At 40.0% G+C, this 25,766-nt stretch overlaps 1 protein-coding gene across 1 annotated transcript in view; it reads right to left on the bottom strand.

The window, feature by feature from the left end:
• LOC120064454 (sterol 26-hydroxylase, mitochondrial-like) overlaps positions 1-20,126 on the bottom strand; it is a 31,564-nt gene extending 11,438 nt beyond the window's left edge. The window contains exons 1-5 of the mRNA XM_039015043.1: positions 19,835-20,126; positions 10,576-10,766; positions 3,201-3,400; positions 925-1,122; positions 620-783 (exon numbers count right to left, since the gene is read on the bottom strand). Of these exons, the coding sequence (XP_038870971.1) occupies positions 620-783; positions 925-1,122; positions 3,201-3,400; positions 10,576-10,766; positions 19,835-20,077 (996 nt within the window). The 5' untranslated portion in view covers positions 20,078-20,126. The remainder of the gene's footprint in view (positions 1-619; positions 784-924; positions 1,123-3,200; positions 3,401-10,575; positions 10,767-19,834) is intronic.
• Positions 20,127-25,766: the final 5,640 nt, after the last annotated feature.

Here is a 25,766-nt window from a genome sequence, read left to right as displayed (position 1 = left end):
AGGGATTTAAAGATGGTACAAAAAAAAAAAAAAAAAAAAAAAGAACAGTTGTTTTTTTCTTTGTATTATCTTTTACCAGATCTATTGTGTTATATTCTACTACATTCCTTTCACATTTCCATAAACTTCAAAGCGTTTCCTTTCAAATGGTACCAAGAATATGCATATCCTTGCTTCAGGGCCTGAGCTACAGGCAGTTTGATTTGGGTATGTCATTTTAGGCGAAAATTTGGATTTCTTCTGGTTTAAGAGCAATAAAAGTGGTAAAACTGCGACTGAACCATGAAAACTGCGACAACCATAGAATAAACAATATATATATACACTGCTCAAAAAAATAAAGGGAACACTAAAATAACACATCCTAGATCTGAATGAATTAAATATTCTTATTAAATACTTTTCTTTTTTCTAAATTTGGTCACTAACTAGGGAAATGCGTTCTACATCCTTGGCTTACAACAGCACCCCCCGTGTGTCCAAACTTTTGACTGGTAGTGTACATGCAATAGGCTACTTTATTATAAAGGATTTTTCCCCCCCGGGTTGCTTCCCCTAATTTGAAACTCACACACCGCATAAACTGAGACGGTAGTTTAACCTCCGCAGATTTACTTACCGTATCGACTCCAGCCAATAACAGCTCAGCGATGCTGCCGTACACCTCCTTATTGGTCATCTTTGTATTGGAGAGGAGGTACGTTAAGTATTCTCCCTCAACTTCCTGGTTTGTGTCCACTCGCTTCTGAATTGCCTCCATCTTCATCTCAATAAACTTCACAGCTGAAAAAGAAAATCGTTATCTATCTGTACTAATAGGTAATCAAATGAATTCCAATATCAACAATGCACACTCCAATCCAATGCTTTTAAATCCTTGAGATGTGCAGAAGTGCACAGAATGTCTTATGCTGAAGAATTCACAGAATTTGAAGATGCCCTCCCAGCCAGCGATGTAGCGCCCGTAGAATGGCAGGATGTTGCGGCTCCACTTGGGCAGCATGGCCACCGGCAAGCTGTAGGAGAACATCTGAGCGATGGAATCGATGAAGTGCTGCGTCTCCACCGGGATCTCTTCCTCCAGGCAGCCGATCCGTGTCTCAAACAGGATGGAAGAGATTCCTGAAGAACAGAAATTTAAAGTTTAAGATAAACTTTTGTCTGCACATGAATGGTGAAGCCATAGACTTATGGAGCACAGACACCATCACTGCTGATACTGTACATATGATGCAAAGGGACAGATTAACAGCTAAGTCATCACTATCATTTGCTCAGCAGCATGGAGAGAGTAAACACAGCTTTTACTACCTGTTGAAAACATTTTGACCCAGTGGGACAATTAGATTTGTCTCTGGCCCAGTTCTCCAATCACAGCTGCAGTGCAGGCGAGGCCAGCAGAACTCCACATCAGGCTGGTCAGAGGTTCTAAACAACTCTCCATGACACCAAACTATTTTTGTACGTCCACATATAGGAGCCTGAGGGAGTGCAGGTCTCTGCTCACCTCATCCAGAGTGAAGATTTTATAGGAGATCAGAATCTTGCTCTCTAGCCTGGTCAGGTCGTGGAACATAATGCCCAGTGCTGGCTGCATGATGAGGTCCACGTTCATTGGCGTCAGATCCCTCAACTGCACTAGTGTTCAGGTCAGTCATGTCCACAAACTCCTGCAGGGATGGGATGTCGTGGTAAGCTGTAGGGCGAAGCCTGGTTTTCGGCACTGTCACTGCCGATGATGTTGGTGAGAGTAAACCAGGAGCAAAGTTCATGTGAATCAGCCCTTGGGGACAACACCAAATATGTTTGTCAGATTCACACTTGTCTCCAACTCACTAGGTCAAAGTCCGAATCTACTTTCTTCAGCGAAGTGAGGAGGATGAATGCAGACACTTCAATGTGTACAAGTGGGTTATTATGCAGGATTAGTGTTTCCAAGCTGTGCAGACCAAATTAACTGTTCTTTGTAATCATGTTTTTATCCAAGTAAGAAACTAAATTTACCCAGTCCCTTAAATGTAAAGTCTACAATAGTGGTGACTTTATTAACAAATAAATCCAGCCGCTCGAGATTCATCAAGCAATCAAACAACTCTGAAGTGATGTTTGTGATGTGTAAATTACTCAAGGAAAGTCTCCTCAGCCACGTGACAGGACTCGAGTGTTATAAAACATACCGAGCTCAGGTGCGCATGTTAACAGTCATGTCTGTTAGAGTCTTCAAAGAATGGATCAACGTGAAGTTAACGGTGCCAGATAGATAAAGATTCCAAAGTCCAGGGTCGTTAATGAATAACATATTGACTATGCTACATTGTAAATCAGAAAGCTCCCGTATACAGCTGATGATTGTGAGTTTCTTTTTAAAAAAGGATCCCACCCAATGCATCTCACTTCCTCCTAGCCTCTGCCTACTTCGGAGGTAGTGACAAGCATTGTCGGTTCATCTGACATACTAAGATGCCAGACACTACGTAAAGCATCATTTTCCATATTATTACAAAACACCTTAAACCATGACTGGATAGACTCAACGAAAACAGCAAAGAGCTGCTGTTTTTATGAGTAAGTTCATATTTAAAGTTGTTATTCAGCACTGTCGACACTTTCGTTAACACTTAAAAACCATAGAATGTGCGTTCTCCCTACTTCCACTCCCACTACAACCAGCACAGCAGCTGCAATGAAGGAGTACAGCATTGTTTCGATAAGCTTGCGGTATTATTTAAGTAATGTTTAAAACCAAATCTGAGCTGTAGATCTAGGCTTGCATTTTGACTCAGAAAGTGATCTTGACTCAGAAAAGGTTGGTGACCACAGCTTTACAGCATCCAGGTATGAGGCATTAGGATGCACCTGTAATGCATATCAAGACTAGCATGTTTGACCCCGTTATAATGTCGTATAATCATCTCATAATGAGCCGGACTAAATAACAGCCAGTTTGAGACAGTTGAAAATGTTATGCATCGAGATAGCCCACATGACATTAGAAGCCTTGTTATAAGACATTTCAAAGCCTATTAATGCTTATAACAAGTTAGAATTATATTAGCATTATACCTGGATGCTTTAAAAGACCCAGTTAAACATGCAACTTGACCCAACTTAATCAAATCATTGAACTTAAAATGAACTGTAGATATAGTGAAGGGTGAAAGAATCGCCGTCCCGACCCACAGGCAGAATTTCCCACGTACCCTCCAGAGAGAATCGGTAGAGCTCATTGGACAGGTTGTTCACCCGGTCTCCCGTGGGGCTGGTTCGACGTAGATGGTAGATCCTCTTGATCAGGTCGCTGACCACCTCGTTGACCACGTCTCCGTACTGCACCGAGTCTTTAGGGTGCATCATGCGCTTGTTCAGCACAGTCCTCAGATTGTACCACTTCACCCCTTCCCTGTCAGGAAACATATACTGTATCAGGAAACATGCATGACACATTCACAACAATAACATTGATGAGACATTAATTCATTGGTACATGTTGGAATTTAGGTAACTTCATATTGAATTCAAGCAGGATAAGATGGGATAAAGCTTTAATTTCAGCTTCTGTGTAAATTGCATACAGTATGTAACAATAGTGTATTACTACTGTTACGTAACCGGCTCATTTAAATGGATTTACTGTTTTTGAGCATCCGGTTTGATTAACGTGACTGGACCTTGACCTACAAATCCACGCAGGGTGTTGTGCTGGTCTTGCAGCACGTGGAGTTCACGGAACACAAAACTAAGGAAATAAATCAGAACGACTGCACTGCTTCTCGATTTGAAGCATCTGTGTTGATATGCATAGGAAATGTCACAAAGCTAGATGGATACTAAGTAAAATATATGTAATCTCATACAGTTTGATGGTTCTAAAAAGGACACTCCCAGTGCAAACTGTGCTGTGTTAGTCTATAGTTCATGTTTCCTGCCTTGCACACACGCATGGTCTATGGAAATGTGTAATGACAGCCTTTTTTTTTTTTTATCACTGGATCTGTAGCATTTTCTTTCATGACAGAGCACTAGTGTATCAATGGCATCAATGCAGTGATGTGTAGTCAAGGTAGGCTGGGTAGACAGTGCTTACCCTGTGATATACATACAGTGCCTTCAGAAAGTATTCACATCCCTTGACTTATTCCACATTTTGTTGTGTTACAGTGTGGGATTAAAATGGATTCAATCGTCATTTGTCAACAATCAACACAAAATACTCTGTCAAAGTGGAAGAAAAAATATTTACAAAATGTTAGAATTGATGAAAATGAAATACTTATTTATCTTCATTACATAAGTATTCATCCCCCTGAGTCAATGCATGTTAGAATCACCAGTCTTTCTGGATAATTCTAAGAGTTTTGCACACCTGGATTGTACAATGTTAAAATTCTTCAAGCGCTGTCAAGTTAGTTGTTGACCATTGCTAGACAGCCATTTTCAAGTCTTATCATAGATTTTCAAGCCGATTGAAGTAAAAAATATAACTAAGCCACTCAGGAACATTCAATGTTGTCTTGGTAAGGAACTCCAGTGTATATTTGGCCTCGTGTTTCAGGTTATTGGCCTGCTGAAAGGTGAATTTGTCTCCCAGGGTGTGTTGGAAAGCAGACAGAACACGGTTTTCCTCTAGGATTTTGCCTGTGCTTAGCTCTATTCCATTTCTTGTTTTCGTAAAAAAGAACTCCTTGCCGATGACAAGCATACTCATAACATGATGAATAACACCATGCTTGAAAATATGAAGAGTGGTACTCAGTAATGTGTTGTGTTAGATTTGCCCCAAACATAACGCTTTGTACTCAGGACAAAGTTTATTTTGGGCAGTTTTACTTTAGTGCCTTATTGCAAACAGGATGCATGTTTTGGAATATTCTTATTCTGTACAGGCTTCCTTCTTTTCACTCTGTCATTTAAGTTAGTATTGTGGAGTTAATACAATGTTGTTGATCCATCCTCAATTTTCTCCTATCACAGCCATTAAAACTAATTGTTTTAAAGTCACCATTGGCTTCATTGCGGTTTCCTTCCTCTCCGGCAACTGAGTTAGGAATGACGCCTGTATCTTTGTAGTGACTTGGTGTATTGATACACCATCCAAAGTGTAATGAATAACTTCACCATGCTCAAAGTGATAATCAATGTCTGCTTTTTTTTTTTTTTTTTTTTAAATGTACCCATCTACCAATAGGTGCCCTTCTTTGAGAGTATTTGAAATTCACCGAGGGACCTTACAGATAATTAGTTGCGTGGGGTGCAGAGACGAGGTAGTCAATCAAAAATCATGTTAAATCCTCTCACATTCTGAAATTGCATTTTTGTCCCCCCCACCCAGTTTTATAATTGCGCTGTGACACAAAAAATGGCATCAGTGTGCTTTAGGAGTATGTAGACGCCTCTGAGCGGTTGGGTAGGTTGCGTTTTCAAAAGGCTGGATTTAGGGCTGTGCAGACAACACAGCACATGTGGATAGGCTGTGTGAAGGTAAAGCTTCCGAAAGGCTGGCTTAGGAACGGCACAGGAGAGTTGAACAGATGTAGGTGTTGTCAGTGTGTATGTGTTGCGCTCTTTCTCCAAGTTGTTACAGACGCACTGAGAAAGTTATAGATACACAATACATGCTAACCTCTCACCATTAAAATAACAGGGGAGGTTAGCATTTTTGGGGGGATACGATATTTATGCCTATGTAACTTTCTCACTCATTATTATTTCCGAGTCATTCAGGGATATACCGTAATCATGGTAGCATCCATATTAATGTAGAAGTGTTTAGAAAACATTCTATTCTTATTTACAATAAAAGTGACCCAAGATGTCACAATACATGATTTACCATTGAGTTTGAGTTTATTTTATTTTTACAGGGACAGTGCACATTAATCAACGTTTCACTAAAAGTGCCGGTTTTTAGCCAGCCGGCTAATTTTGAACCGCAGTCCCTGGGCAGGTTATTAAAAACAATTACAATATAGACAATCATTGAGCATACAGACAGAGCAACATAGGACAAGCAAGACGTAGCATACAGAGAGCAACATAGAACAAAAAAGCAGCAAGACAAAATTCATAAAAGCAACAAAGTGTTGCTCTATGTCTTCATTCATTTTGTGAAAGTGTGATATGTGGTGCAGTTGTGTGTCTGATGGCAGTGTATTCCAGACATGGGAAGCTCACAGAGAAAGCGGATTTACTAAATGTGCTTTTCCTTAGGGGAACTATACAGTCACCTCTCATGGCAGACCTTGTGGATCTGCTGCCATATGTTTGGGTTTTCTGTTTAACAAAAATACTGAGTGGAGGAGGAGCCAGGCCATTTAGGATCTTGAATACAAGACATGCATCGGTGTATTGCACAAGATTTTCCCAACTCAGGAGCTCATGCTTTCTGAGGATGTAACAGTGATCATGGCTATGGGGCTTCCTATCAAGCACTGAGAGCCTGTTTGTAGACAGACTGAATAGGTTTTAATGTTGTACAGCAAGCTTGGGCCCAGCTAGTCAAGCAGTATGTTAAGTGGGGGAGTATCATAGATTTGAAGTAGTTTTGCTACCTCTGTAGTCAAACTATTTCGTATAAATCGGAAATTAGCTAGGTTGAATTTGGTTATTTGAATTACCTTTTCAAAAGAGAGGTTGGAATCAAGTATGATGCCAAGGTACTTAAAATCAGATACCACCTGGAGCTTCTCCCCTGACACATAGACATCTGGCTCAGTAGCATCTGTTGCCCTCTTGGTGAAGAACATGCAAACTGTTTCTTTCACATTGAGATGCAAACACGAGTCACAGCCACTTTGTAACCTGGACCATTACAGTAGTGAGTTCTTGTGCAGCTTGTTGTTTGCTCTTCGCATGCACATATCACTGTATCATCTGCATACATTTGAACTTCAGACCCAGTACAGACAGAAGGCAGATCATTAATGTACAAGCTGAACAGGAGGGGCCCCAGTATTGACTCTTGGGGCACGCCCACATCATAGCTAAGAGTGGGCGACAGCTCATTGCTCACTGACACACTGAGTTCTGCCTTCAAGGTATGATTTCATTCATTTCTAGTGGGCGTAATATAATCTGAAACACAACCAAAACAAACAGCAAATGAATCCAACAAATGTCTAGAGTCACAAGCTTGATGTAGTTATTGCGTGCTATGAATATGGGACCAAATAATTAACTTTTTACTACTTTAATACACATACACTACCATTCAAAAGTTTGGGTTCACTTAGAAATGTCCTTGTTTTTGAAAGAAAAGCACCTTTTTTGTCCATTAAAATAACATAAAATTGATCAGAAATACAGTGTAGACATTGTTAATGTTGTAAATGACTATTGTAGCTGGAAACAGCTGATTTGTTATGGAATATCTACATAGGCGTAGAGGCCTATTATCAGCAACCATCACTCCTGTGTTCCAATGGCACGTTGTGTTAGCTAATCCAAGTTTTAAAAGGCTAATTGATCACTAGAAAACCCCTTTGCAATTATGTTAGCACAGCTGAAAACTGTTGTCCCGATTTAAAGAAGCAATAAAACTGGCCTTCTTTAGACTGGTTGAGTATCTGGAGTATCAGCATGTGTGGGTTCGATTATAGGCTCAAAATGGCCAGAAACAAAGGACTTGCTTCTGAAACTCGTCAAGTCTATTCTTGTTCTGAGAAATTAAGGCTATTCCATGCAAGAAATTGGCAAGAAACTGAAGATCCCGTACAACGCTGTGTACTACTTCCTTCACAGACCCAGCGCAAACTGGCGCTAACCAGAATAGAAAGAGGAGTGGGAGGTCCCAGTGCACAACTGAGCAAGAGGACAAGTGCATTAGTGTCTAGTTTGAGAAACAAATGCCTCACAAGTAATCAACTGGCAGCTTCATTAAATAGTACCCGCAAAACATCCGGCTCAAAGTAAACAGTGAAGAGGCGACTCTGGGATGCTGGCCTTCTAGGCAGAGTTCCTCTGTCCAGTGTCTGTGTTCTTTGGCCCATCTTAATCCTTTTTTACATTTTTATTATTGGCCAGTCTGAGATATGTCTATTTCTTTGCAACTCTGCCTAGAAGGCCAGCATCCCGGAGTCGCCTCTTCACTGTTGACGTTGAGACTGGTGTTTAGCGGGTCTTCTAGGCAGAAAAAAACAACCTGACAAATGTACACTATTGCACCTCAAACAATAACTGGCAACCACCGTCTCCCTCACTGCTAGCTGTCGGGCAGGCAAACAGTGAGTACTGGAATGTCCACTAGTCTGAAACGTCATTACCAAATAACACTTTTACTAAGCTAACATATGAAATTGTTAAGATGTTCGAATGGATCATTTAGCCATTTGATTTAGAATTTTCAGACACCGTTAAGTTTTTTTTTTTTAAATTGGCCTTCACAAGTAACCAATGGAAATGCATTGAATAACAAGTTCATAAATGGCAAAACAGACAGTCAAAAAATAAATCATAAGGAATAAGGTTTTTAAGTGTCTGTCCTATCAAGGAGATGTTTTTTTATATATTTTTATTTCACCTTTATTTAACCAGGTAGGCAAGTTGAGAACAAGTTCTCATTTACAATTGCAACCTGGCCAAGATAAAGCAAAGCAGTTTGACACATACAACAACACAGATTTACACATGGAGTAAAACAAAAATACAGTCAATAATACAGTAGAAAAATAAGTCTATATACAATGTGAGCAAATGAGGTGAGATAAGGGAGGTAAAAGTAAAAAAAAGGCCATGGTGGCGAAGTAAATACAATATAGCAAGTTAAACACTGGAATGGTAGATTTGCAGTAGAAGAATGTGCAAAGTAGAAATAATGGGGTGCAAAGGAACAAAATAAATACAGTAGGGGAAGAGGTAGTTGTTTGGGCTAAATTATAGATGGGCTATGTACAGGTGCAGTAATCTGTGAGCTGCTCTGACAGCTGGTGCTTAAAGCTAGTGAGGGAGATAAGTGTTTCCAGTTTCAGAGATTTTTGTAGTTCGTTCCAGTCATTGGCAGCAGAGAACTGGAAGGAGAGGCGGCCAAAGGAGGAATTGGTTTTGGGGTGAGCAGAGAGATATACCTGCTGGAGCGCGTGCTACAGGTGAGTGCTGCTATGGTGACCAGCGAGCTGAGATAAGGCGGGACTTTACCTAGCAGGGTCTTGTAGATGACCTGGAGCCAGTGGGTTTGTCGACGAGTATGAAGCGAGGGCTAGCCAACGAGAGCGTACAGGTCGCAGTGGTGGGTAGTATATGGGGCTTTGGTGACAAAACAGATGGCACTGTGATAGACTGCATCCAATTTATTGAGTAGGGTATTGGAGGCTATTTTGTAAATGACATCACCGAAGTCGAGGATTGGTAGGATGGTCAGTTTTACAAGGGTATGTTTGGCAGCATGAGTGAAGGATGCTTTGTTGCAAAATAGGAAGCCAATTCTAGATTTAACTTTGAATTGGAGATGTTTGATGTGAGTCTGGAAGGAGAGTTTACAGTCTAACCAGACACCTAGGTATTTGTAGTTGTCCACATATTCTAAGTCAGAACCGTCCAGAGTAGTGATGCTGGACGGGCGGGCAGGTGCAGGCAGCGAGCGGTTGAAGAGCATGCATTTAGTTTTACTTGTATTTAAGAGCAGTTGGAGGCCACGGAAGGAGAGCTGTATGGCATTGAAGCTCGTCTGGAGGGTTGTTAACACAGTGTCCAAAGAAGGGCCAGAAGTATACAGAATGGTGTCGCCTGCATAGAGGTGGATCAGAGACTCACCAGCAGCAAGAGCGACATCATTGATGTATACAGAGAAGAGAGTCGGCCCAAGAAAGCTCAGGAATAATTTTTTTTGTTAGCACAAAACTACCTCTGTACTGCCTTTCATTCCTTTGTATGGATTACCTTCAGACCTTCAGACCTTCAGAGTAAAACGGAGGACACTATCATGTTTGTGAGAGTCATCCGTCTATAGAGTGGTCATAAGTTTGTAGGCCGTTCGGATGCTGCAAACGTTTTTTGTGAGAAGACATTGTCGGGATGTCTCGTGGTCTGAAAAACACCGCTGTAGCTCGGCCACCTTTCACCACAGATGTGGAAGGCCACCACAGATGTGGAAGGCCACCACAGATGTGGAAGGCCACCACAGATGTGGAAGGCCACCACAGATGTGGAAGGCCACCACAGATGTGGAAGGCCACCACAGATGTGGAAGGCCACCACAGATGTGGAAGGCCACCACAGATGTGGAAGGCCACCACAGGCAGATGCGGTGGATTTAGACACAGTATTTAGATCCAGTATCTCTAGCTTAATCTGACAGATGTTTACGGCGTTTTGTTTATTATGTTACTTACATTGACGCACAGGTGAGTCAATAGAGGATTTTAATAGCCTTTGTCACTCTGGTTGTTGGAGCTTCATCAAGGTTTGTAAGTAAATCGTGCTTACCCAGCCACCGACCTCACCGCGTCACTGAGTGTGATCATAAGACATACTATACATGTACAGTATATTCTAACGTGACTGCTTTCCCCTTGCCACTGCTATATCCCGCTCTTATGTGATCTCATCACTTCCCACCAACAGAAGGGCATCCCTGGGCCTTACTCAGTGAAGGGGCCGTAACCAATGCCCCTCAGGTCCCGGTACTCTGTCCAGAGGGACATGTCTCCTCGGCTGGGGAACCTCTCGTCCTTCCTAAGCAGCTCCTCCTGTAGCTCCACACTGTTGAGAGCAACGGAGTTAATGCTGCCTATGCCTATTTTGTACATGGGGCCGTACAGCTGCTTATCATACACCTAGCACACAGAGTGAGAGTGAGAGTGAGAGCGCGAGAGAGAGAAAGACGAGCTGGGTTACATATAGTATAGGCCTACTTTGTTGTACACACATCTACTATTCAGTCTTTTCCACATTGTTATGTAACTGAAAAGCTGGATTGATATTAGGAAATGGGGTCAACAAATCTTTCAACATGCATTCTGGTACAACAAATGTAAACCACCGTACTTTTGTAATCCCTGCTGTGTCAATGGGGATTGTATTTCCAGTGCAAGACAGCTCTTGGAGAAGGTAAACAACACTGCATGTCAGCTGAGACTGCCTGTTTTCCTTAAATTGCACTCATCCGCGGGTTACTACGGCAACAAATATATATATTATATACCTTTATTTAACCAGGGCAGTTGAGAACAAGTTCGTAAAGGTAACGTAAGGGTAATGGCGGACTGAAGGGATTTATGTAGAGCACCTCAAGATAAAACATAATATTCGAAATATCTGCTAAATTAGACTAAAATATTAGCACTACTTAATCTGGTGAGTGATAACCTTCAATCTGGACAATAACACAAAACAAATCCTAAAACTAGAGACATTTATCGACAAATATTACGAAAACAGGCAACAACCAAACATGACGGAGAGTAAGACAGGGGAACCGATTACAAAACGAAAACGTGACTCTTCTACAGACACTGATGATTTAATATTCTCACCACCCGGAATGGTAAAGGTCGAAACCGATCTGTTAAAATCAATAAATGACAAACTGGGTATACTTGAATTAGTTAGTAAGGATATAAAAGAGTTGAAGGCAAGCCTAGAGATGAGTGATGAAAAAGCTGCGACATTGGAGAAGCAAACACACGCGCTAAAAGGGACAGTCAATAAGATTGAAACCGAAATGAATGGAATTAAAAAGGAGAACACCGTTCTGAAGGAAACCTTACTAGACATACAAACTAGATCCATGAGAGAGAATTTGGTACTTACAGGTATCCAAGAAAAAGAAGGAGAAGTTCCTGAATCTATAGTTAGAGAGTTCCTCCTTACAGCGCTTCAGATTCCACGCGAAGTTATCGACAAAATCCAACTTGAACGCGTTCACCGCTTCGGACAGAGAGGGCAGAGGTACGAACGCCCAATCGTTGCCAAATTTGCTTCATTTAAAGATAAAATAATGGTTAAAAGCCTGGGTAAAAGACTTGCTGGGACCAAAATTGGCATGAATGATCAGTTTCCGAAGGAAATTGCAGAACGGCGCAAAGTTCTGTATCCAATTTTCAAAGAAAATAGATTAAAAGCGAAACGAGTAGCTCTCGTCGTTGATAAACTATATATTGATAACCAGTTGTTCAGAGACACAAAGACTACTCCATGGTTATTTTAAAAATTACAAAGTTCTCATAGACGAGGGAAATAAACACAATTCAAGCCCGGTTACTGATTGTAACAATACAATAAAAAATATAGCTTTTCTATAAATCTTCACATATAACTAATTGAACACACAAGCACTAATTCAACATAGTGAAGATAAAAACTAAGTAAACAGAAGGCACAGTATGTGTGGATGGTATGGTTTGTGTTTATTTTTTATTTGTTATGTTTGGAAAGTTGAGTGAGTGAGTAATGAAATGGTTGCATATCCCAGAGCCAATGTATTGCTGTGAGCCGGGTATGAGAGGGCTTTCAATGTTGTTCAGATGATGGATATACTTTTATAATGAATTATACGTCTTATTTATTTATTGTCCTATCATGGAGAACTACATTTTTTATTTATTTTTTTATAAATTATATCTAATTATTTATTATCCTATTTTAATGGTACGGTCCATGGCACTATACCCTAGACACCCACCTGAATGACCCAGATACTAAGGAGAAGTCCCTAACTGTTTTATGTGCCCGCTGTAAGCGGTCTGTATGCAGCTAAAATGAGGTCAGAGACCAAGAGCAGCACTGCCCCCTCAAGATTCTGAGCCTGCTTGGCAGGGTTGGTCCTGCAAAGCCAAAGCCCCAATAAGGGAGAGCATAATATACAAGGAAATTTTCAAAGCTGCTAATGAGAACCTTGACGACCTTGTACCTAGCCGGTGGGGATTCCGGTGGGGTGCCCCCACCCAGGCAGTGGCAGTGCTGGCAACACTAGCTGCAGTAACCCATGGGGAGGGGGTCACACTCGGACATTCAGAGAGGGGGTATATTATTGTGGCCCTGGCGGCACAAAATCAAAGTCGGACTGCATGGAGATGCGTGGGGACATGGTCATGACGGGTGGCCGTATTGTGGGTGTTTCAGGAATAAGGTGTACATTTGACCTCCATTATCTAGGATATGACAATGGTAAATAAATCTCTCAATTTTTGCTAATTTTTTGTGCGGTCTTGCAGGCCTTCTCATGCAGCTGCAACTACAAGTGCATTTGTAAATCATGACCCATCTTGAGTTGGGCTCTGGGATGGTGCAATTGTTGAGAAAGTGAGCTTATGGTTGTGTGGGGGTAAGGGCTGAGTGTGTGTGGGTGTATGTGTGTATCCCACAACTGTTGCGAAGGAAGAAGTAAAAGATGTTAGGGACAATAGAGGATGATCCACAGATATATATAATACAAATCGAGGTGAGGGCAATGGAAATGCATATGGTAATTGATCTTCTTCAATTCGGTAAATGGCACTGTATGCTCTTTTCAAAGAATGGATCCCAGTCGGTTCAGGGCTATGGGATACAGGGGGTCGAGGGTGGTCTACCGGGCATTGGGATGACAAGCCATCTCGAGATGAGGCCTTTTAGCGGGTGGAATAGTAGGGACCAATTGGAGGTTTACTTAGTAGAAATGCAAATATCATGGTACAACTATATAGACACTCAATCATTATGTTACTTTTTAATAGTACGTTTACAAAAATATATTCTGATTAAAAGAATGAAAGGTGTGTCTCATTATGGTAAGTGGTGAAATAAGTATAGCCAGTTACAATTGTAATGGCTTAGCAGATAATAAGAAAAGACGATCAGTATTTACCTGGCTAAAAGAGAAGGATTATAATATCTATTGTTTACAGGAAACCCATTCAACAGTTTTAGATGAAGTTTTGTGGAAAAAGAACTGGGGGGGCAAAATATATTTCTCCCATGGGCAAAGAAATTCAAAAGGGGTGATGGTTTTAATTAACAATAATTTTGATCCAAATGTGCAAATTGTCCAAACAGATCCTCAAGGTAGATGGATTATTTTAAATATGTTATTGGACAATAAACAAATATGGCTTGTTAACCTATACGGTCCGAATAATGATGATCCAAGCTTCTTTGAAAATATATATAAGAATTTATCAACTCTACAAGCAACACTAGACTCTATTATTATAGTGGGAGATTTTAATACGGTCTTAAATACCTCTATAGACCGGAAAGGAAATCACACTACAAACTATCACCCTCAGGCACTTAAGGAAATCATGAATGTCATGGATATATTGGAATTAGTGGATATATGGAGACTTAAATACCCTGATTTAGTGAGATATACATGGCGGAGGCTGAATCAAGCTAGTCGTCTTGACTACTTTCTTATACCATTCTCTCTGGCACCAAAAGTTAAAAAAGTGTTGATAGGGGACAGAATGCGGTCGGATCATCACATAATTGGCATATATATTTCTCTTACAGAATTTCCACGTGGGCGAGGATATTGGAAATTTAATCAAAGTCTACTAGATGATAAATTGTTTAGAACTAGGACAGAAGATTTTATAACTGACTTTTTCAGACATAACATAGGTACAGCAGATCCCCTTATTGTATGGGACACTTTTAAGTGTGCCTTTAGAGGCCATGCAATTCAGTACTCATCTATAAAACAAAAGCAATTTAGATCAAAAGAGTCCATATTAACAAAGGAAATTGAAGGACTAACAGTACAGTTAGATAGCAATAAAAACAGTACCATAGAGGCACAGAATAAGTTAGAGGAAAAACAAAAAGAAATGGAGGAACTTATTCAAGAAAGATCCAGTGTAATACATTATAAAAATAAAGCGAACTGGATGGAATATGGGGAAAAATGCACCAAATTCTTTTTCAATCTTCAATATAGAAATGCTACCAAAAAAAATGTATTAAAACTTGTTACAAATGATGGAGTCACGCATGATTCACCAAATGATATTTTGAAAGAGGAAGTAAAGTACTTTAAGAATATGTTTTCGTTTCAGGCTCCTCCATCTCCACTAACTGAAACTAATTGTATGGATTTTTTTCCTATTAATAATGTAAAATTAACATCTGTACAGAAAGACTCATGTGAAGGCCAAATTACAGAGGAGGAACTGCTTGATGCAATTGGGGCCTTTAAGGATGGGAAAACTCCAGGGCTGGATGGCATACCAGTGGAAGTATACAAAACTTTTTTTGATATACTCAAAGGACCATTATTAGCTTGTTTTAACCACTCCTATATAAATGGTAGATTATCAGACACGCAACAAGAAGGTCTGATATCGTTATTACTGAAACAGGACCCAAGTGGTATATATAAAGATCCAGTCCAATTAAAAAATTGGAGACCTCTTACACTTCAGTGTTGTGATGCAAAAATCCTAGCAAAATGCTTGGCGCATAGAATAAAAAAAGTTTTGTCAGATATTATTCATCCTAATCAGACAGGTTTTTTACATGGACGATACATTGGAGATAATATAAGGCAAGTACTGGAAACAATAGAACACTATGAAATATCGGGGACACCAGGTCTGGTTTTCATAGCTGATTTTGAAAAGGCTTTTGATAAAGTACGACTGGAGTTTATATATAAATGCCTAGAATATTTCAATTTTGGGGAATCTCTTATAAAATGGGTTAAAATTATGTATAGTAACCCTAGGTGTAAAATAGTAAATAATGGCTACATCTCAGAAAGTTTTAAACTATCTAGAGGAGTAAAACAAGGTTGTCCACTATCGGCATATCTATTTATTATTGCCATCGAAATGTTAGCTGTTAAAATTAGATCAAACATTAATATTAATGGATTAGAAATCCGTGGCTTAAAAACTAAGGTGTCATTGTACGCTGATGATTCATGTTTTCTTTTAAAACCACAACTAGAGTCTCTCCACGGCCTCATAGAGGATCTAGATACCTTTGCTATCCTCTCTGGATTAAAACCAAATTATGATAAATGTACCATATTACGTATTGGATCACTAAAAAATACACATTTTATATTGCCATGTAGTTTACCAATTAAATGGTCTGACGGAGATGTGGACATACTCGGTATAAAAATCCCAAAAGAAAGAAATGATCTCACTCCAATAAATTTTTATAGAAAGTTAGCAAAAATAGATAAGATCTTGCTACCATGGAAAGGAAAATACTTGTCTATTTGTGGAAAAATCACCCTGATTAACTCTTTAGTCATATCACAGTTTACCTATTTGCTTATGGTTTTGCCTACACCTAGTGACCTGCTTTTTAAATTATATGAACAAAAAATATTCCATTTTATTTGGAACGGCAAGCCAGATAAAATTAAAAGGGCCTATTTATATAACGAATATGAATTCGGAGGGCAGAAATTATTAAATATTAAAGCATTAGACCTCTCACTAAAGGCATCAGTCATACAAAAGTTATACTTAAATCCAAACTGGTTCTCTAGTAAATTGGTACGAATGTCTCATCCTATGTTCAAGAAGGGCCTTTTTCCCTTTATTCAGATTACACCTGCTCACTTTCGGTTGTTTGAAAAGGAAATAATCTCCAAAATATCCTTATTTTTTAAACAAGCCTTAGAAAGTTGGTTGCAATTTCAGTTTAATCCACCTGAAAGGACGGAACAAATAGTACAACAAATATTGTGGTTAAATTCAAATATAGTAATTGATAAAAAAAACTGTATTTATCGAAGAAATGTTTAAAAAAGGTATAATTTTTGTGAATTATATCATAAATAGGACTGGTGGAGTTATGTCACACATGCAGCTCACACAGACATATGGAAATGTCTGCTCTACCCAAAATTACAACCAATTAATTGCAGCATTACCACAAAAATGGAAGAGGCAAGTAGAAGGGGAAAAAAGTAAGGAACTTGTATGTCGGCCCTGTATTAAAGAACATAAATGGTTAAAGAAAAGTGTGATAAATAAAAACATATACCAATTTCATTTAAGGACCAAAAAACTGACAGCTGTGCCATATAAATTGCAAAATAGTTGGGAAGAGATGTTCGATGTACCCATTCCATGGCACATGGTTTATGAATTGATACGCAAAACAACGCCGGATTCAAAACTTCGAATTTTTCAATTTAAATTATTGTACAAAATTCTTGCAACTAATAGAATGTTATATATATGGGGTATACAATCTTCCCAGCTCTGTAGATTCTGCTGTGAGGAGGCAGAGTCATTAGACCATTTATTTTGGTATTGTCCATATGTAGCTCGTTTTTGGTCACAGGTCCAGGAATGGCTGAAGAATTGCAACATTTGCCTAGAACTAACGCTACAGATAGCAATACTGGGGGATTTGAAAAGCCATAGTCAATCAATCAATAATATAATAATTATTTTAGCAAAAATGTTTATTTTTAATTTACAATCTGTAGAAGCTATGAGAATAGGAAGGTTCAAATCTTTTGTGAAGCATCACAGCACAGTTGAAAAATATATGGCAAATAAAAATCCGAAATGGATGATGTTGGAAGATAGATGGGAAGGGTTGAGTGGAACTGAAGGGTGGGACTAATAACAAGATAAACAATGTAGGGCATACGGGATCTGTGAAATGTGTATAGGTGCGGAGCTTTTGTGAAATAGCACAGTTACAAGTGGAAATAAAATTGGATGGACAACAGAAATAGAGGAAGGACTAAGAACAAACAAGAGAGAACTATTATAAAGTAGTCTGTGTCTGTAAAATAGGTATAAGATGTATAAATTGAAGGTAAAAGCAGAAGTGTTTATTAGTTTACTCCAATTGGGGGAGCGGTGGTAGGGTTGCGGGGAATAATAATAAAGGTATATTCTTTAAAAAAGTATGTATGTCTATATAGGTATGTGTATGTATATATGTATATATGTATGCATGCGTGTATGGATATATATATTTACCCAAAAAATATGGGGGATTGGAAATGATGCAGACAATTACATTGGAAGCAACATTCTTTCCGCAATATTAAGCTGATCCACCCCAAAAAAAAAAAAAAAAAAAAAAAAAAAAAGTTCTCATTTACAACTGCGACCTGGCCAAGATAAAGCAAAGCAGTGTAACAAAAACAACAGAGTTACACATGGAATAAACAAAGTACAGTCAATAACACCATAGAAAATCTGTATACAGTGTGTGCAAATTAAGTAAGGAGGTAATGTTTATTACATGACATAGTGGCAAAGTAAATACTGGCATAAATACTGGTGTGCAAAAGAGCAGAAAAAAAACAGATATGGGGATGAGGTAGGTAGTTGGTTAGATGGGCTATTTACAGATGGGCCAATTGGCAAGAGAGGTATTGTAGTTGGTGTACTTCGTTTGCTAGCAGGGGGAATGGGCTTAGCTCGAGTCTAACTGGTACTTTTGGACAAGGGCGTTAGCCATGATAGCCACTCGCTAGCTAGCTGCGATGATCCGGTGAAATGGTCCAGAGCTTGCGGCAGGAGTCCGGTGATGTAGTGGGGGGGGGGGAAGCAGTCCAATATGCTCTGGGCTGATATCTCGCTGCGCAGACTCGCAGATATTATTAAGGTAAAAACTGCTAGCAGTGGCTAACAATGATTAAATAGCTAGTAGCTAATTAGCTGGCTAGCTTCTGAAGGCTAGCTTTGCTTCTGAAGGCTAGCTTAGCTTCTGAAGGCTACCTTCTGATGGCTAGCTTTGCTTCTGAAGGCTACCTTCTAGCTTCTGAAGGCTAGCTTCTGATTGCTAGCTTCTACCTTCTGAAGGCTACCTTCTGAAGGCTACCTTCTAGCTTCTGATGGCTAGCTTCGCTTCTGAAGGCTAGCTTTGCTTCTGAAGGCTAGCTTTGCTTCTGAAGGCTAGCAGAAGCTGGCTAGCAGAAGCTTAGCTTCTTGAAGGCTAGCTTCTTGATGGCTAGTGGCTAGCTTCTGGTGGCTAGCCTTGCTTCTGTAGGCTACCTTTGCTTCTGAAGGCTAGCAGAAGCTGGCTAGCAGAAGTTTAGCTTCTTGAAGGCTAGCTTCTGATGGCTAGCTTCTAGCTTCTAATGGCTAGCTTTGATGGCTAGCTTCTGATGGCTAGCTTCTGATGGCTAGCTTCGCTTCTGAAGGCTACCTTATGAAGGCTAGCTTCGCTTCTGATGGCTACCTTATGAAGGCTAGCTTCTAGCTTCTGATGGCTAGCTTCTAGCTTCTGAAGGCTACCTTCTGATGGCTAGCTTCGCTTCTGAAAGCTAGCTTCTGAAAGCTAGCTTCTGATGGCTAGCTTCTAGCTTCTGATGGCTAGCTTCGCTTCTGAAGGCTACCTTCTAGCTTCTGAAGACCACCTAAAGACCACCTTCTGAAGCTTTGCTTCTGAAGGCTAGCTTTGCTTCTGAAGGCTAGCTTTGCTAAGCAGAAGCTTAGCTTCTTGATGGCTAGCTTCTACCTTCTGATGGCTACCTAGCTTCTGATGGCTAGCTTCTAGCTTCTGATGGCTAGCTTCTAGCTTCTGATGGCTAGCTTCTAGCTTCTGATGGCTAGCTTCTCTTCTGACGGAGGTTCCAGTTATAAGGTCTAAAAAAAAAATTGCAGATCCGTACCACGTTGGGTGAGGCGGGTTGCAGGAAGGTATATTTAATTCGAAAATGGAAAAAGAGATTGAAATGTATATATAAAAACGAAAAAAACTGAATATTTACATGGGACAAAACACATGACAAAAATGTGGGTCAGCTGTGGCTAAACACAAAAGCTAACCCTGGCTGACACGGATCTCATGTTTCAATTTGTTAGTAAATATCAGACACACACAACAAGATAACTTAGAGAGTGGTAAATATTTGCCGCAAGCCACTTTGAGTGCCAAAGAAAACATAGAGAGCCCGCTTAGATAACACACATTTCCCTTTTTCCTGTACCTGTAGCTCATGTAGACGCTTGTAGTAGCCTTGGACATACAATCTGTACAACATCACCCTGGTTTTGATCCTGGGGAGGTCATCCTCGGTCCGAATCTTATCCTGGGAGGTGGACGGTTGGGCAACTGAGGGAGAAGGGGTGCCTCCTGCACCCCGGGTGTAGACCAGAGCCAGGGCAGTAGGGAACCGCAGGAGCCAGCGGCAGCTCCTCTGCACCATACTCTGGGCCAGACAGACGACCATGATGAGAGCAGTACAAGGAATGTCTAAAAACACAGGGCTTCTGTTTCACCAGTGAGACTGGGGAGGGGCCATATCCCTGTGACCGTAAGGAGGTTAACCCTTCAGCTCCAACACTGGAGAAAAGGAAGAGGGATAGAAGGAACGTCCCCTTGTTGAAGAGAAGCCCAACAGGAAGTAATGCTTACTTGGAACATAGAAATAACAGAAGGCCACTGTCACTGGCTCTGCGTTGAGAAATTAAAAATCTCACATAAAAAAAACGGCTGTGGGCAGTGTTGGGGAGTAGTGAAAGACATGTAGTTCAACTAGTAATTTAACTACATTTTGCAGTAGCTTTGTGGTAGTTGAACTAAATTCAAAGCTTGGTAGTGTTTGAGTTGTTAATAACTTTTTTTTGCCATGTAGCTGCCTAGATAACTACTGGAACTACACACTACTTTCTTTGCAAAAACTAAAATAAAGAATTGATACCCATTGACTTATTCCACATTTTGTTGTGTTACAGCCTAAATTCTAAATTGATTAAATATATATCTACACACAATACCCCATAATGACAAAGTGAAAACATGTTTTTAGAAATGTTTCCTAATTTATTGAAAATGAAATACAGTATCTCACTTACATAAGTATTCTCACCCCTGAGTCGATACTTTGTAGAAGCAACTTTAGCAGCGATTACAGCTGTGAGTCTTTCTGGGTAAGTCTCTAAGAGCTTTCCACACCTGGATTGTGCAACATTTTCCTATTATTATTTTCTAAATTCTTCAAGCTCTTTTCAGGTCTTGCCATAGATTTTCAAGTAGATTTCATTCAAAACTGTAACTCGGCCACTCAGGAACATTCACTGTCTTCTTGGTAAGCAACTCCAGTGTATATTTGTCCTTGTGTTTTAGGTTACTGTCCTGTTGAGAGGTGAATTAATCTCCCAGTGTCTGGTGGAAAGCAGACAGAACAAGGTTTTCCTCTAGGATTTTGACTGTGCTTAGCTCCATTCCATTTATTTTTCATCCTGAAAAATTCCCCAGTGTTTAATGATTACAAGCATATCCATAACATCAAATCAAATTTTATTTGTCACATACACATGGTAAGCAGATGTTAATGTGAGTGTAGCGAAATGCTTGTGCTTCTAGTTCCGACCATGCAGTAATATCTAACAAGTAATCTGACCTAACAATTTCACAACAACTACCTTATACACACAAGTGTAAAGGAATGAATCAGAGTATGTGCATAAAAATATATGAATGAGTGATGGCCGAACGGCATAGGCAAGATGCAGTAGGTGGTATAGAGTACAGTATAAACATATGAGATGAGTAATGTAGGGTATGTAAACATTATATAAAGTGGCATTGTTTAAAGTGGCTAGTGATACATTTATTACATCAAGATGGTAAGATACAGTAGATGGTATAGAGTACAGTATATACACATGAGATGAGTAATGTAGGGTATGTAAACATTATATAAAGTGGCATTGTTGAAAGTGGCTAGTGATACATTTATTACATCAATTTTTCCATTATTAAAATGGCTAGAGTTGAGTCAGTATTTTGGCAGCAGCCACTCAATGTTAGTGATGGCTGTTTAAAAGTCTGATGGCCTTGAGATAGAAGCTGTTTTTCAGTCTCTCGGTCCCCGCTTTGATGCACCTGTACTGACCTCGCCTTCTGGATGATAGCGGGGTGAACAGGCAGTGGCTCGGGTGGTTGTTGTCCTTGAGGCCTTTCTGTGACATCAGGTGGTGTAGGTGTCCTGGAGGACAGGTAGTTTGCCCCCGGTGATGCGTTGTGCAGACCTCACTACCCTCTGGAGGTCCTCACGGTTATGGGCGGAGCAGCTGCCGTACCAGGCGGTGATACAGCCCGACAGGATGCTCTCGATTGTGCATCTGTAAAAGTTTGTGAGTGTTTTTGGCGACAAGCCGAATTTCTTCAGCCTCCTGAGGTTGAAGAGGCGCTGCTGTGCCTTCTTCACCACGCTGTCTGTGTGGGTGTACCCTTTCAGTTTGTAGTGATGCAGCCACCACTATGCTTGAAAATATGGAGAGTGGTACTCAGTAATGTGTTGTATTGAGTTTGCCCCAAACATTACACTTTGTACTCAGGACAAAAAATGTATTGTTTTGCCACCGTTTTTGCAGTATTACTTTAGTGCCTTTTTGCAAACAGGATGCATGTTTTGTAATATTTGTATATATATATTTTTTTAAACATTTATTTAAACTTTATTTAACCAGGTAGGCCAGTTGAGAACAAGTTCTCATTTACAACTGCAACCTGGCCAAGATAAAGCAAAGCAGTGCGACAAAAACAACAACACAGAGTTACACATGGGATAAACAAACGTACAGTCAGTAACACAATAGAAAAATCTTTGTACAGTGTGTGCAAATGTAGTAAAATTAGGGAGGTAAGGCAATAAATAGGCCATAGTGGCGAAATAATTATAATTTAGCATTAACACTGGAGTGAATAGATGTGCAGAATATGATGTGCAAGTAGAGATACTGGGGTGCAAAAGAGCAAAAAATAAATAACAATATGGGGATGAGGTAGTTGGGTGTGCTATTTACAGATGGGCTGTGTACAGGTGCAGTGATCGGTAAGCTGCTCTGGCAGCTGATGCTTAAAGTTAGTGAGGGAGATATAAGTCTCCAGCTTCAGTGATTTTTGCAATTCGTTTCAGTCATTGGCAGCAGAGAACTGGAAGGAAAGGCGGCCAAAGGAGGTGTTGGCTTTGTGGATGACCAGTGAAATATACCTGCTGGAGCGCGTACTACGGGTAGGTGATGCTATGGTGACCAGTGAGCTGACATAAGACGGGGCTTTACCTAGCAAAGAATTATAGATGACCTGGAGCCAGTGGGTTTGGTGACGAATATGTAGCGAGGGCCAGCCAACGAGAGCATACAGGTCGCAGTGGTGGGTAGTATATGGGGCTTTGGTGACAAAACGGATGGCACTGTGATAGACTACATCCAATTTGCTGAGTAGAGTGTTGGAGGCTATTTTATAAATAGGCTACCTGCCATGGGGCGGCAGGTAGCCTAGTGGTTAGAGCGTTGGTCTAGTAACTGAAAAGTTGCAAGTTCAAATCCCCGAGCTGACAAGGTACAAATCTGTCGTTCTGCCCCTGAACAAGGCAGTTAACCCACTGTTCCTAGGCCGTCATTGTAAATAAGAATTTGTTCTTAACTGACTTGTCCAATTTGTAAGTCGCTCTGGATAAGAGCGTCTGCTAAATGTAAATGTAAAAATAAATGACATCGCCGAAGTCAAGGATCGGTAGGACTCTGTACAGGCTTCCTTCTTTTCACTCGGTCAATTAGGTGAGTATTGTGAAGTAATTACAATGTTATTTATCCATCCTCAGCCATTAAACTCTGTAAATGATTTAAAGTCACCATTGGCCTCAGTGAAATCCTTGAGCGGTTTCCTTCCTTTTCAGCAACTTAGTTAGGAAGGACGCCTATATCTTTGTAGTGTCTGAGTGTATTGATACACCATCTCAAAGTGTAATCAATAACTACACCATGCTCAAGGGATATTCAATGTCTGCTTTTTTTATTTTGACCCTTCTACCAATGGGTGCCCTTCTTTGCGAGGCATTGGAAAACCGCCCTGGTCTTTGTGGTTGAATCTGGGTTTGAAATTCACTGCTCAACTGAGGGACTCACAGAAAATTGTATGCGTGGGGTACAGAGATGAGGTAGTCATTCAAAAATCATGTTAAACACTATTATTGCACACAGAGTGAGTCCATGCATCTTATTACGTGACTTGTTGAGTACATTTTTACTCCTGAATTTATTTAGGCTTGCCACAACAAAGGGGTTGAATACTTATTGACTCAAGACATTTCACCTTTTCATTTTTTTAAATAATTTGCAAAACATTCAAAAAACATAATTCCACTTTGACATTATGGGGTATTGTGTGTAGGCCAGTGACAGTAAAATCGACATTTAATCCATTTTAAATTCAAGCTGTAACACAACAAAATGTGTTAAAAGTTAAGGGGTGTGAATACTTTCTGAAGGCACTGTATGGGTGAGATAGGCAAGAATTTCCTTATTTTTTTTCAGACCACGCTTGAAATATAGTTTGGTTTTTAGTAGGCTAAATTAGATTTTTTTATTTTTTTTATTTTTTACATCTCACTCCAGAGTGATCTGTTCTTGCAATTTGTATGACATTTCAGATTAAATATGATAATTTATCACTAAGGGTGACACGACCTGAACTGACCCTACTTCTGTTCACTGGTATCCTCTGTTGTCTGTGTTGATGTCAGCCTAATCATTGAAATACTGGCCCCTCTTCTAACCACATCTTGTACATTTCTCTGAAGGTGTGTTGGTAGTGCACTGGGCCTTTATTAGTATTAGCGGACTGATATAGACCTCTGTATCACGGGCAAGAAATCTTTTTCAGCATCTCTGCTTTGGCAAAAAAGGTACTTGTATAATTAAGAACAGTATCTTGCAGGATTCAATAGGTGGAATTGTAAGATTTGTTGCGCTGTCCCTTTATCTGTGATCTTCATTCTAATGGAATCCAGAAATAACTAAATCCTGCCCTCAAACATTTACATCAAAAGTTGTAAAGTTATGGGCAAAGACCCGAAACACCCACATTAAATGTAATATATTTATTGATAAGATCATGGAAAACAACCACTTTTTTGTGCAGTATTAATTTAGCATCCTTACAAACCACTTAATGAAAATGTATATTAGTGTATAGTACATAGGCTGGTCATCTAGGTTTGTACCTGTAGACTTTCCATCACCATGAAGAAAAACAATGACCAATACAGTAATTGAGTACATTGAGACATCAAGTGGCTTGCGGTGTGATGATGTGGCTTAGTTGCTAGAGCATGGCGCTTGCAATGCTAGGGTCCATGGGGGACCAGTATGAAAAATTATGAAAATCTCACTACTGTAAGTTGCTCTGGATAAGAGTGTCTGGAAAATGAATGAATAGACCAATTCAGTTTTTAGGGTTCTACCTGGAACCAAAAGGGTTCTTCAAATGATTCTCCTATGGGGACAGCCGAAGAACCCCTTTAGGTTCTAGATCGCACCTTTTTTTCTAAGAGTGTACGACTCTCTTTTACCTGCAACTGGCATCTTCAGCACAGAGTAAATTGCATCTGCATGTGGTGGATTAGTCTGACCTAACATGTAGAATAATTGAACAGCATTAGAAAGACAGTAATGATCCCTCTACTCTTTAATCCAGTTTATTCGCTATTAGAAAATGCAGGGGGCACTAACAACCATGCATAATATGGCGTCATGGATCAGTTGATTCCTTAAAGCTGGGAAGGTCTGCAGTGTATGACGTCTGTCCATCCCACTTACACTGCTGTTTTGAGTAATTAACTATCAATTTAATAGATCAAGGTCTTCCACAATCATGTTTAATCAGCCGTGTTATAGCTGGTCTGGGGAAAAAAGCCCTCCAGGATCAGATTTGCCCACCCCTGCCTTAGAATATTACTAATCTATTCAATAATTAAATGTGGTAATTGATTACATGGGAGGCTAATTGAGAGAAAAAAAATAAACATTTAGATCAGATTCATAGCTTTACATGATTCATAGAGTACATTAGATCAGCGGTTGAAGTGAGAAGAAACAAGCGGACTGACCATGCCGACACTGCAGTGGTAT

This window comes from Salvelinus namaycush, chromosome 19 (assembly GCF_016432855.1).
Source record: "Salvelinus namaycush isolate Seneca chromosome 19, SaNama_1.0, whole genome shotgun sequence".
In the NCBI taxonomy this organism is placed as follows: Eukaryota; Metazoa; Chordata; class Actinopteri; order Salmoniformes; family Salmonidae; genus Salvelinus; species Salvelinus namaycush.
This window is presented reverse-complemented; position numbering and strand designations above follow the sequence as displayed.